At 39.7% G+C, this 14427-nt stretch overlaps 1 protein-coding gene across 1 annotated transcript in view; it reads left to right on the top strand.

The window, feature by feature from the left end:
* The window catches only part of CNTNAP5 (contactin associated protein family member 5), a 773827-nt gene that overhangs the window by 729400 nt on the left and 30000 nt on the right, over nt 1-14427 (top strand). The window contains exon 21 of the mRNA XM_087853915.1: nt 9859-9946. Within this exon, the coding sequence (XP_087710041.1) occupies nt 9859-9946 (88 nt within the window). The remainder of the gene's footprint in view (nt 1-9858; nt 9947-14427) is intronic.

The raw sequence follows: 14427 nt of genomic DNA, 5'->3' as shown, positions 1-14427 counted from the left end.
CACCCAGTGCACCACGCAAATTGTACCTATCCCAATTCCCCAACCACCTCCCCTCTGAAGCCCTCAGTTTGTTTCCCAGACTCCACAGTCTTTCATGGTTCATTCCTCCTTCTGTTTACCGCCACCCCCCTTCATTCTTCCCTTCCTTCTCCTAACGATCTTCCTATTTCTTATGTTCCATAAATGAGTGAAACCGTATGATAATTGTCTTTCTCTGCTTGACTTATTTCACTTAGCATAATCTCCTCCAGTCCATCCATGTTGCTGCAAATGTTGTGTAATCGTTCTTTCTGATGGCTGAGTAATATTTCATTGTATATATGGACCACATCTTCTTCATCCAGTCATCTGTTGAAGGGCATCTCGGCTCCTTCCACAATTTAGCTATTGTGGACATTGCTGCTATGAACATTGGGGTGCATATGGCCCTTCTCTTCACTATGTCTGTATCTTTGGGGTAAATACCCAGTAGTGCAATGGCTGGATCATAGGGTACCTCAATTTTTAACTTTTTAAGGGACCTCCACACTGTTTTCCAAAGTGGCTGTACCAACTTGCATTCCCACCAACAGTGTAAGAGGGATCCCCTTTCTCCACATCCTCTCCAACATTTGTTGCTTCCTGCCTTGTCAATTTTCGCCATTCTTACTGGCGTAAGGTGGTATCTCAGTGTGGTTTTTATTTGAATTTCCCTGATGGCTAATGATTTTGAACATTCTTTCATGTGTCTGTGAGCCATTTGTATGTCTTCATTGGAAAAGTGTCTGTTCATATCTTCTGCCCATTTTATGATTTGTTTATTTGTTTCTTGTGTATTGAGTTTGAGAAGTTCTTTATAGATCTTGGATACCAGTCTTTTATCTGTAGTGTCATTTGCAAATATCTTCTCTCATTCTGTGGGCTGCCTCTTAGTTTTTTTGACTGTTTCCTTGGCTGTGCAGAAGATTTTTATCTTGATGAAGTCCCACAAGTTCATTTCTTCTTTTGTTTCTCTTGCCTTTGGAGATGTGTCATGAAAAAAGTTGCTGCGGCCGATATAAAAGAGGTTCCAGCCTATGTTTGCCTCTATGATTCTGATGGATTCCTGTCTCATATCAAGGTCTTTCATCCATTTGGAGTTTAACTTTGTGTATGGTGTGAGAGAGTGGTCAAGTTTCATTTTTTGCATATAGCTGTCCAATTTTCCCAGCACCATTTATTTATTTATTTATTTATTTATTTATTTTTATAGTAAAAAATACCATATTTTATTTTATTTTTTAAATAATAATATTTTTTATTACATTATGTTAGAGTACATCCCTGGTTTTTGATGTAAAATTCGATGATTTATTAGTTGCGTGTAACACCCAGTGCACCATGCAATACTTGCCCTCCTTACTACCCATCACCAGCCTATCCCATTCCCCCATCCCCCTCCCCTCTGAAGTCCTCAGTTTATTTCTCAGAGTCCATAGTCTGTCATGCTTCATTCCCCCTTCTGATTACCCACCCCATTCTTTATTCCTTTCTCCTCCTACCGATCTTCCTAGTTCTTATTTTCCATAGATGAGAGAAACCATATGATAATTGCAGCATTGTCCACAATAGCTAAATCGTGGAAGGAGCCGAGATGCCCTTCAACAGATTAAGAAGATGTGGCCTAGCACCATTTATTGAAGAGATGCCTTTTTTCCACTGGATGTTTTTTCCCACTTCATCAAAGATTAGTTGCCCAAAGAGCCAAGGGTCCATTTCTGGGTTCTCTATTCTGTTCCATTGGTCTATGTGTCTGTTTTTGTGCAAGTACCATGCTGCCTGTGTGATTACAGCTTTGTAGTATAGCTTGAAATCTAGCAACGTAATGCCCCCAGCTTTGTTTTTCCTTTTCAACAATTCCTTGGCAATTCGGGGCCTTTTCTGGTTCCATACAAATTTAAGGTCTCTTTGTTCAACTTCTTTGAAAAACATCATTGGTATTTTGATTGGGATGGCATTGAAAGTGTAGATTGCTCTGGGTAGCATAGACATTTTAACTATGTTTATTCTTCCAATCCATGAGCACAGAATATTTTTCCATCTTTTTGTGTCTTCTTCAATATCTTTCAAGAGTGATTTGTAGTTTCTAGAATATAGATCCTTTATGTCTCTGGTTTAGTTAATTCCAAGGTAACGTATGATTTTTAGTGTTTTTGTAAATGGAATGGATTCCCTAATTTCTCTTTCTTCAGTCTTATTTTTCATGTATAGAAATGCAACTGATTTCTGAGCATTGATTTTATATCCCGCCACATTACTGAATTGCTTTATAAATTCTAGTAGTTTGGGGGTGGAGTCTTCTGGGTTTTCCATATACAGTATCATGTTGTCTGTGAAGATAGACAGTTTGACTTCTTTGCCGATTTGGATCCCTTTTTTCCCTTTTTGTTGTTGTCTGATTGCCGTTGCAAGGACTTTTAGTACTATGTTGAATAATAATGGCAAGAGTGGGCACCCTTGTCATGTTCCTGATATTAAGGGAAAGGCTTTCAGCTTTTCCCCCTTGAGAATGATATTCACTGTAGGCTTTTCGTAGAGGTTTTTATGAAATTGAGGAATGTACCCCCATCCCTACACTCTGAAGTATTTTAATCAGGAAAGGATGCTGTATTTTGTCAAATGTTTTTTTCTGCTTCAGTTGAGAGGGTCATATGGTTCTTGACTCTTTTCTTGTTGATATGATCTATCACACTGATTAATTTGTGAATACTGAACCACCCTTGCATCCCAGGGATGAATCCCACTTGGTCTTGATGGATAATCCTTTTAACGTACTGTTGGATCCTATTAGCTAGGATCTTGTTGAGAATTTTGGCATCCATAATCATCAGGGATATCAGTCTGTAATTCTTCTTTTGGATGGGGTCTTTGCCTGGTTTGGGGATCAAAGTAATACTGGTCTCACAGACTGAGTTTGGTAGTTTTCCTTCTGTTTCTATTTTTTAAAACAGCTTCAGGAGATTAGGTATTATTTCTTCTTTGAATGTTTTGTAGAATTCCCTGGGGAATCCATCAGGCCCTGGACTCTCGTTTTTGGGGAGGTTTTTAATCACTGCATCAATCTCTTCATAATTAATTGGTCTGTTTAAAAAAATCAATTTCTTCCTGTTTCAGTCTTGGTAGTTTATAGGTTTCCAGGAAAGCATCCATTTCTTCCAGGTTGTTTAATGTATTGGCATAAAGCTGTTGATAAAAGTTGCTAATGATCCTTCCTATTTCATTGGTGTTGGTTGTGACCTCTCCCTTTTCATTCATAATTTTATTAATTTGGGTCCTTTCTCTATTCTTTTGTATAAGTCTGGCCAGTGGCTTATTGATCTTATTTCTTCTTTCAAAGAACCAGCTTCTAGTTCTGTTGATCTGCTCTACTGAGCTCCTGGTTTCTTATTCATTGATCTCTGCTCTAATCTTGATCAACTGCCTTCTAGTGCATAGGTTGGGGCTGTTCTTCTGTTCTAGCTCCAGCTTCTTGAGGTGAGAATATAAAAACTGCATTTTAGATTTTTCTATTCTTTTGAGTGGGGCTTGAATGGCTATGTATTTTCCCCTTAGGACTGCCTTTGCAGTGTCCCACAGGTTTTGGACCAATGTGTTTTCATTCTCATTGGTCTCCAGAAATTGTTTAAACTGGTTTTTAATTTTCTGGTTTACCCATTCATTCTTGAGCAGGATGGTTCTTAGTTTCCAAGTGTTTGAATTTCTTCCAAATTTTTCCTTGTGATTGAATTCCTGTTTCAAAGCATTTTGGTCTGAAAATATGCAGGGAATAATCTCAGTCTTTTAGTATTGGTTGAGACTTGTTTTGTGACCCAGTATATGGTCTATTCTGGAGAAAGTTCCATGTGCATTCAAAAAGAATGAGTATTCTGCTTTTCTGGGGTGTAGTGTTCTATATATATCTATGAGGTCCATCTGGTCTGGTATGTCATTCAAAGCTCTTGTTTCTTTGCTGGTTTTCTGCTTAAGTGACCTGTCTATTGCTGAGAGTGGAGTGTTGAGGTCCCCTAGTATTAAGATATTATTATCTATATGTCTCTTTATTCTGGTTAAGAGTTGGCTTGTGTATCTAGCTGCTCCCCTGTTGGGGGCATAGATATTTATAATTGTCATATCCACTCTTGGATACATCCTTTAAGAATAATATAGTGTCATTCTGTATCTCTAACAACAGTCTTTAGTTTAAAATCTAATCTGTCTGATATGAGAATTGCTACCCCAGCTTTCTTTTGAGGTCCATTGGCATGAAAAATGGTTTTCCATCCCTTCTCTTTCAGTCTGGATGTATCTTTAGGTTCAAAATGAGTCTCTTGTAGACAGCAAATGGATGGGTCATGTCTTTTTATCCAATCCACAACCCTGTGGCATTTTATGGGAGCATTTATGCCATTCACATTAAGAGTGATTTTTGAGATATATGATTTTAATGATGTCATGTTGCCTGTGAAGTCTTTGTTTCTATTGATTGTAAATTTCTGTTCTGTATCACTCTTGGGCCTTTTTACTTTTATACAACCTCCCTTAAAATCTCATGTAGCGCTGGTTTGGTGGTTACAAATTCCTTCAGTTTCTGCCGATCCTGAAAGGTCCTTTTCTCTCCATCAATTCTGAATGACAGTCTTGCTGGATAAAGGATCTTTGGCTTCATGTTCTTCTCAGATAGAGCTTTGAAAATACCCTGCCAACCCTTCCTAGCCTGCCAGGTCTCTGTAGGCAGGTCTGATGTTATTCTGATATTTTTCCCTCTGTATGTAAGGATTTTCTTCCCCCTGGCCACTTTCAATACTGTATCCTCGGATCTAATATTTTCGAAATGCACTATGATGTGACGTGGTGTAGGTCTGTTCCCATTGACTTTGGGATGGGTCTTCTCTGCCTCTTAGACATGAATGCGTGTTTCCTTTGCCAGATTAGAGAAGTTCTCAGCTATAATTTGTTCAAATATCTCTGCTGGATCTCTCTCTTTCTCCACCCTCTCAGCGATGCTGATGATTCTGACATTGGAACGTTTTATTGAATCAGTAATCTCCCATAATCTACATTCTTGAGATTGGATTTTTTTGAGCGAAGTTTCTATTTTAACTTTCTCTTCTCCCATTCCATCCTCCAATTCACTAATTCATTCTTCTGCCTCATTTACCCTGGCCATCAGAGCATCTAGTTTAGACTGTAATTGATTCATACATAGCATTTTTAATTTCTGTCAGATTCGCTCTCATTTCCACCGTTAGGGATTCTATATTCATTAACATTTTCATTAATATTTTTTTCAAGCCTACACATCATCTTGAGCATTGTTACTCTGAACTCCATTTCTGACAATTTGGTTATATCCATATCCATCAGTTCTGTGGCAGAAGCTACAGACTCATTATCTTTTCTTTGCTGGGGGGATTTCTCCTCCTCGTCATTCTGATGAGGAGATATTGTGGGGATGCCCAGAGCCCAAATTATTGACCAGGACCCAGGGAGTGTGCACTTGTTTTATAGGGACCTTAGGGATGTGGGCTTCTTGATTTTTCAGGCTGCATTCTTGGGGAGCTGCCTGCCACGCTGATAGTCAGGCAATCCTGTTAGGTTAGAGTTGCCCTGTCCCCTGCGAGGGGGTATGGGGATGGGCAATATGTGTACTGGTATTTCTGGGCTTTTGTTCTCTGGCGGCTTTCCCTGGTGGTTTTCTGTGTCTCTTCTGAGAGTCAGAGCAGCAGTGGCCGTATCCTAGCCTCTGTCTCAGAACAGAGAGATTTCAGTCCACTCTCCACTGAGCTCTCTTGGCCCCTTTAACTCTGTTTCTGTCAGTGCTGCTAAAAACCCTGCAGCGTCCTGGGTTGTGCACCCCACATCTGCTCTCCCATCCCTCACTTCCAGTGCTGGCATGTATCTGTCCTTTGTGTTTCTAACACCGCCAGCCACCCCCCGTTCCCGCTTGCACTCCCGAGCTTCCTGTTTCTGTGTGGTTTGCGCTCCGGAGCTCCGGTTTTCAGTTTGAATGCAGGTGCGCTCCTGAGCTCCCGAGCTCCCGAGCTCCTGAGCTCCAGGGTTTGGTCCAGTTCCAGGGAGTGCTCCAGAGCTCTGGTTTTCAGTCTGGTCCCACTCGCATTCCCAGGCTCATGGTCTCAGTCTGCTTTCTCGCAGGTGCTGGTCCATGAGTCTGGCCAGCTCCGCAGTGCAGGTGGCCACTGCTTCACAGTGCCTGTGTGCGGTGGCTCCCCCCCTTCCATTTTTCTTCCAATATCTGTGCACAGATTCTTGGCTCCCCGTTTTGTACCTCAATACTAAGCGCTGGAGATGTTCATTTGTAGAGATCCAGATGTATCTTCCTGCATCTCAGGCTGATTTTGTGGGTGTTCAGAATGGTCTGGTAGATATCCAGCTTGACTCAGGGGACCAGCTGAAAAAGGGGCCCCCTATTCCTCCACCATCTTTTCTCCTCCTCCTTAACTGGAAATTTTCAACCATATTTCTAAGCAATCCAGGGAAGCAAATGGAAAATACACAGAGAGGAAGATGAACTGTGGCAAAGTCTTTGTCATATGAAAGTTAACTTCAGAAATAAGACTTTAAACAGCCAAGGCTTTCCTCCTCCCCTCCACTACCACCCCCAGCCTCACTCTCTCTATCTTAAACTTATTGACACAACATAATACCACATTCAGGCAAAATCCTGACACAGCCTCCCTCCTCCTCTTCCCCCTCCTCTCGGTTCTAGGCACTTTTGAAACAAAGTAATTACTTCCTTTTTTTTTTTTTTTTGAGAGATGAAGATCCTGAGGTCACGAGTGGCATCCCTATAGGACTTGAGTGTGAATTTCTGCTCTACAACCTATGTTATATGATCTTAGACCATCCCTCACCTTTCTGAGCTTCAGTATACTGCTTTATTAAAACAGGGGGGGATACATATGCAAACTGAGCTCAGTCAGTTTTTGTAAAGATTATATGAAAGAACAAAGCTAAAAGACAAAGCATGAAGGCTGGCATGCAGGACTTACTCAAAAAAGGTTTGTTCCGTTTTTTTCTTTTTCCATCCTATTTAACAACTTGACAAGACCACTGGGCATCCTAGATTCTGAGATCAACAAAGCTTCCCCAGGCCAGATTTCAAACTTTAGACATCCAATAGACATCCAATACTACAGACAGTATTTCATCCCTTACCAGTCCACCAATTATAATTAAAAACAAAAACAATACTAAACCATAAAAACAAATAAAAGGAAATCTGACAAAATAATGTATTTCCCACTGAATAACTAAATGATTGCAGTAGCCCATATTATAAATGTTGAAGGCCTAAAAATAAACATCTCTGGTACACCCCTCTTTTTTGTTTGTGTGATTTTGTCCTATGAATTTGCTAAGGTTTTTTAAATTAGTAACCCAGCACCTGAACCAATCCTAATGCTTAGGTGCCCATATTCCATGTCAGGGCTGGAACCCATGCCCCAACTGTCCATAGTCCAGCAGTAGTCTCACGTATCCTTTGAGTCATCTTTCCTTCCTCTCCAAACCTTTACAAATACTCATTTTTTCCCTAAAATCTCCCTTAATTGAGTGTTATCTACCACCTTCTCTCCTTCATTAGTCGTCTGGTTTAAATTCTAAAGACTAGGTAATTCCCACAAAACAGAATAGCAGGATAAGGATGACTCATCTACTTGAACAGTGAACTCTCCCATGTGTGAGATTTGAATACGGACCTGTCAAGCTTCAGGAACAACTTGCACAGGAAGCTGATATTGTGGACCCTGGGGAGAAGGTGAGGGGCAGAAGCTAGGGGAATCTCAGCTCAACCTTCTGTTCTCAGCTCCACAGGAAATTCCCACTCATTTCAGCCTCCTCTCCTACCTGGGCAAGAGTGAGCGCATGAGGGGAGGCCCCTGCCCCTACTCAGTTTTAGAGAGTAGACGAGGCAGGAGAGAGCTCTGAAGGAAGGCAGAAAGAGAACTCCTTCAGGGCAAGGACTGAATCTGAATCCATGAGCATTAAATGAATTGTGGATGGGCACCATGGGGATCAAAAACCCTATGTTGTACTTAAAGGTGTAGGGGCTACCAGGCAGTGAGAAGCATCCTGGTGGTGTGACCAACTATGTCCTCATAACCCCAGGATAGAAAGGGCATTAATACAGGAGGCTTATTCATTCACTCAATAAACCCATGGTAGGAGTTATTTTACCAGTTTCTGTAGAAGGTCCTAAAGAAAACATACACCGCTAAGATGTCTGAATTCTCAAAGATAGTTTAGTGAGGGTGGGAGGGAGAGAGGGAGAGGGAACGAGAGAAGCAGATCTTTATAATGCAGTACTTTAAATTCAAAGTTAGGGGCAGAAAAAAAGCCACCAAGAGCATAGAGAAGGCTGTCAACTGATCTAACCGAGACACCAAGGAAAGCTTCCTGGATGAGGTGGACACCCGGAGCACTTAGAACAGTGTTTGGCACATAGTAGATTCTCAGATGTTTGTTGATGAGTTTTGTTGAAAGCCAGAAGTAAAAATATACAATGATTGTCTACAAGTTGCTCAGATATCTAGAGAGGTGTGGAGAAGTAAAGCAAACACCATACGAGTGATGGGTGGGCCACATGACAATGGGACAATGCTTTGTGACACTGTCTGGCCCTGGCCAAGTTATTGATCTTTAGGATATCTATGCCTCAATCTGTAAAACAGGGGTAATAATGCCTATTTCACAGTATTGAAAGATGCTTCAATATGATGTCTCATACATACCAAGTGTTCAATAAATGGCAAATATTATTCCAGTCTAATTTCATAAATGAAATAGTAACAAACTATCTAATCATACACCACAAGTTATAGTCCATGGCTTCTTTCACAGGAGAAACCACTGCAGAGCCCAGAGGATTCTAGGGGATTGTTAATCTGAGAAGAAGTGGGTGTGGAACAACTGTGGGATCTGGGAAAATTGAGTATCACTCCTGGGTTAGCTGCTTCTGGACTGGAGAGCAAGGCTGAGCACACAATTTTGAGGGTTCTTAATTTCCTTTTTTTCCCAAGTCAACTGTGAGATAATGAGGATCCTTTCTAAGGACAATATCATGTGAATATTCAGTGTAGAGCTTAGAAGAAATTGCAGATTTTACTAGACCCAAAAGGCTGGAAATTGATGAGTAACATTGCCTTGGAATGAGGAGGAGGGGAAGAAGGGGATAGAGCTAGGATTATCAGTAGGCCAGAGGAAGAGGGTGCCCTAAAGGATTATCCTGGAAATAAAGTCCTAAAGAATCCCAGTGGTGGCTTTTGCTCACCCCTGTGAGGGGGGCTTATCAGGTATTCATGTTGGCAGGACTGTACCTCTAGCCTCTTCTCCCCAGGGTCTGACTGTTTGTCAAACTGAAATACTTGCTCAGCAAAATTTCCCCATCCACACCTGAATGGGACCAGATTAGAATTATTGTAGCAAAGGAGGCAGCAAAGGCCAAATGGGGAGAAGAGGGAAATGGGGAATGAACGTGTGCTTTCCATTCAATGTCAATCCTGCACAGCATGGTCCCAAGAAGGCTTCATTTGTTTGCTTGTTTGCAGCAAAGAACTTGGTGAGAAAATCTCAGTGGGGAGATAAATACCTGTCAAAAGCTGTACAGAATATCCCAGGGAGAAGACTTGTGTGAAAGCCTTTATTTAACCAAGAGCCAAGAAAGGAGTATTTTACGTGCATTGTGGGAGAATTAGTGACACATTTCTCATCTCTCCAGAGAGAAAGTCCCAAAGAGGGGTCTGCTCTGTGTGTGTGTTTCCAAGCTCATTCCAGATGGGAGGATTTTATGCCCTTTACTTACATACCTCTGCTGATGCACCTTTGTTTTCTGTTTTCCTGCAGGTGGATCAGCAACTGCGAATCAGTTACAACTTCTCAGCAGAAGTCGAATTCAGGGCCATACGGTCACTCACCTTGGGCAAAGTCAGAGGTTTGTTGTTCTTGTCCATTCCTTTCCAGTGGGCTTTGTTGAAATCAATGGAGAAATAATAATTTCCATTGGGCTGGCTAGTGATTCAAATCTGGAAGCTCTTGCTCCTTTAACATGCAAGATCTCAAATCAAGGGTTCTGGTATAGGACTTGCTGAGACATCTATGTGGCAGGGTTGGGAGCTGGCATTTATATCTACTTTATAGAAGGCTGAGTAAGGCACATTAACCCAGAAGTTGAGTAAAATAATTAATGTTTACTTACTTTCTAATTAATTAATTAATTTTAGATGTAATTTTTTAACTTAAATTTCTTAATTTTTACTTAAAGAAATGAAGGATTTGAGCTATCCAATTATTGAATTACTCAAATGTCTAATCTCTTCATTAATTCATCACCAATTAGAAGAGGATTGAAATCTCCTATAATAGTGGATTTTGTTTTTTTCTACTGGAAGTTCTGTGAATTTTCATCTAAAAATAATGAGGTATTTATTAGGTGCATGCAAGTTTGAAATTTTTATATCCTGATGATTTGAACATTTTTTTTTTCATACTGAAGTGGTCTTTTTAACTTAATTTCTCCTTAGGGTTAAACTGTTTTGTCTATTATTAATAAATCTGATTCATTTTTGCTTTAGTTAACATTTGTGTGGTCTATCTTTTCCCCATATATTTCCTTTCAGGTTTTTCTTTTTCTTCCCTTTTTTAATTCAAGTATAATGAATATACAGTGTTATATCCCTTCCAAGTGTTCAATATAATGATTCAGCAATTCTATACATTGCATACTTTAAAAAAATTATTTGTTTGAGAGACAGACAGAGAGAGCACAAGTGGGATAGGGGCAGACAGAGAGGGAGAGAATTTCAAGCAGCCCCCCACTGAGTACAGAGCTGACCCTGAGATCATGACCTGAGCTGAAATCAAGAATCCGATGCTTAACTGACTGAGCCACCCAGGTATCCCATGATTAGCATAGTCTTGATCTTTCTTTTTCTTTAAGCCTGTGTCTGATCTCATGAAGAACATATGGCTGAATTTTGTACTTTATCTAATCTTACCATCTTTGGGTTATAAATTGGCAAATGTAAGCCTCTCTACATTTTGGGGTTGCTTGTTGGTTGGATTTATCTCTGCTTCCTTATTTTCTATTCATTCAACTTTTTGGGCATTTTGAGCAAGAATGTATTTAACACTGGAAATGAGTTGCTTGAAAAATTGTGGCACCCCTTCCAGTGTTAGTAGATTCTTGCAGTCTTTTGGAATGACTCTTCAGCAGTTCTGAGGGGATTTATGGGGAGCTAGCTACTAGCTCTGAGGCCATCGCTGATGAGAATCTAGAATCCAGAATCCACTGAGGCCCCAGTCCTGCAGTACTCCTCCCCAGGAGGCAGGAAAAGGTCTCTGAAAAGTGATGGTAAAAGACACTTCATGCTACCATCCATGAATTTCCTTGCCAGTAGAAACAGCTGAAAAGGCATAAAAATGACTTCTGTCTCACAGCAGCCTTCCAGATCCATAAACTTATTTAATTTAATAAATTTAATTCTGGACATAATGCATGTCCAGAAACCCAGCTGCAGTTGGGTCTGGGAAATGTCAATTTTACCTTCAAAATGGCAGTTGAATGAGCCAATAACCACTGACGAAACTCTAGATTGAATCTTGTGTGTTTATTTTCTTATTTCCATCCCCCCTCCTATTAATAATAATTTTATGTAGATGGCATTATTATTATTAATTTTATTTTAGAGAGAGAGTGCAAGCGGAGGTGGGGAGGGGCAGAGGGAGGGAGAGAGAGAATCCCAAGAAGACTCCAAGCTAAGCTCAGAGACTGGCACGGGTCTCAATCTCACAACCCCAATATCATGACCCAGGCAGAAATCAAGGGTCAGAAACAAGGACTGAGCCACCCAGGTACCCTGACACTATTATTTTGATTTACCAATGCAGTCACTAATTTACTTGTTCCTCATTCCTTCATATACTTCATAACTTCCTACTTACTACAAGGTTTGAGTTCCTTCTTTCTGAAGTAAATCCTTATGAGTTTCTGTTGTCTAAGTGTCCCTTCATCTGATAAAGGACTTTATTTCACCTTTATTAATGGAAGATAATTTTGCCAGACATATAATTCAATAATAGGATATTTTCCTCGATATTGAGAGAATTATTCAGTTATATAATGGATCTAGCTCACACTAGCTTATGAGACCCTGTTATACACATATATGCCCAATTCTGCATTCACTGATGTTACAACCCAGATTGAAACTGGTTAAACTCAGAGTGTTTATGGAAATCAGAAATGCTACAGGGCTTTCCCACCATTGAGGGGCCAGTTTTAAACCCTCACCAGCACAACACTCTAGTCTTCTGTCTTTTGATATTACTGCTGAAAAGTTGGCTGTCAGTCTGTCCTGCCTTTGAAAATGCTCTGACCACCCCCACCCCCAACACCCACAAGCTACTTTTAAGGTCCTCTTTTTTATTCAGGTGTTTTGCAGTTTTGTAGCCTTGTGTCTAATAGTATATTTCTTTTAAAATATCTTATTTGATGTGTGTGATTCCTATTTGTACCTATTTATTCTTATGTATCTATTTATCTATATCATATGTACTATTCACATGTATCCATGCATCAATTCTCAAAAATTCTCAGCATGTCTAATCAGACTTCTTTCTTATTCTCTCTATTCAATTATTTTAGAACCACAGTAGGTAAATCTTACATGTTCTAATTTTATCTCCATGTTTCTTATTGTACTTTTATAATAAGTATCATTATTATTATTATTATTATTATTTTATCTATCTTGAATTCTGGACAATGTATTGGTTTTTCCCATCTTCAAATTCACGAATTCTCTCTTCAGCTCTCCCTAATATCTCATTAAACCCAGTCAGTGAGACATTTTCATTGATTATCATTTTATTTCTAAAAGTTTTTATTTATTCTTTTTCAGCATATCTGTTTATTGAGTCTGTTGTTCTCACTCATTTTTCTGTTTCTATATTTTTATGTCTTTAATTATTATGTTAATAGCTATTGAACATTTTGCCTCTGACGATCCCAGTATCTGAAGTCTATAGGGGTCTAAATCTGTAGTGTTTGGTTTTCTACTCCTTTCCTATGGTTCCTTGTTGCAGTGTGTGTGTATGTGTGAACACATTGTTTGTTGAAATTAATTTTTTTTTGAAAATTCAATCGTACTCTTTTTTTTTAAAGATTTTATTCATTTGTTTGACACAGAGACAGCCAGTGAGAGAGACAGCCAGTGAGGGAGAGAGACAAGCAGGGGGAGTGGGAGAGGAAGAAGCAGGCTCCCAGCAGAGGAGCCTGATGTGGGGCTCGATCCGAGACTGCTGGGATTATGCCCTGAGCTGAAGGCAGATGCTTAACGACTGAGCCACCCAGGTGCCCCTGTTGAAATTAATTTGTAGGAACATTGATGATCAAAAATTGGGAAGCTTTCCTCCAGGCAAAATTTGCATTTAATTCTGCCAGGTGTCAGGAGGTGCTACCAATTTAGGATTATTTCAATTTCTCACTTTGGGGTTTTTTAATTCTGAAAATAGAGTGATTATATGTTTGAGCTGCAGGCCTGAATGAGAGCAAACTTATGACTGAAGTTTCAGCACAAATTTTGTTACTATTAATATCATGATATGTCATGTTATTACTTTTGTTACTTTTTCTTTTTTTTTTTTTACAATTGAAACTGCATCAGAAGTGGACAGATTTTATGTTTATTCCTTTTGCTGTTAGGTGATACTCTTTTCTAGTCTACTTTTCACTAAAGCTTCATGTGAGAGTCTTGGTTTCAACATCTTCACTTGGCAAGGGCACAGGCTTGGATTTCTATTCTTCTCCAAGATGGTGCAAGTATTTCCCCATTTATGGCTCACTGTCTTGGTTTTGTCCTCTCATCTCCCAAAAAACTCTTCCTAAAACTTATGATTCTTTGTTCCTGAAGTTCAGTGAGACAGTAAAAGTATGTTTGTTGATTTTAATGAAGCAGAATTACATTTTAGAATATCAAGTCTATTATAGTCCTCTGCTACAAAAATATATATTGATTCATGTCATCCTCACTTCAGCCAAATCAGAAGAATCTTGGGAGGAAAGATAATTAAGGCTGCATGACCGCACGATTAAGTTGTATTTCATAGCACCTGCTTTGTGCAATGGAAGATTTAGAAACACCCACTTGTTTAAACAGTGTCCCTCCATTAGTCTTGTCACCACGTAGGAGGTTCCTGTCTTCCCATCCTTTGAATTAAACTAATAATACATAAGACCAAAAAGGTAAAATTTTAAATAAAGGTACTAAATCACTGAGGGATACCTTGTCAGTTTGTTTTGGGTACTTTGTGAGGGAAGATTGGAAAGAACTTGGTTAAGGTTGAGGAATAATACTCAGTAAAATTTCCTCCTTGTGCTAATGTCTGGGGACTCCTGACTGCTGGCCTCCCTCC

The sequence above is a fragment of the Ursus americanus genome, chromosome 1 (genome assembly GCF_024610735.1).
Source record: "Ursus americanus isolate L20-20 chromosome 1, mUrsAme1.1.p, whole genome shotgun sequence".
NCBI lineage: Eukaryota > Metazoa > Chordata > Mammalia > Carnivora > Ursidae > Ursus > Ursus americanus.
The sequence above is the reverse complement of the archived record's forward strand: the minus strand, read 5'-3'. Positions and strand labels throughout refer to the sequence as shown.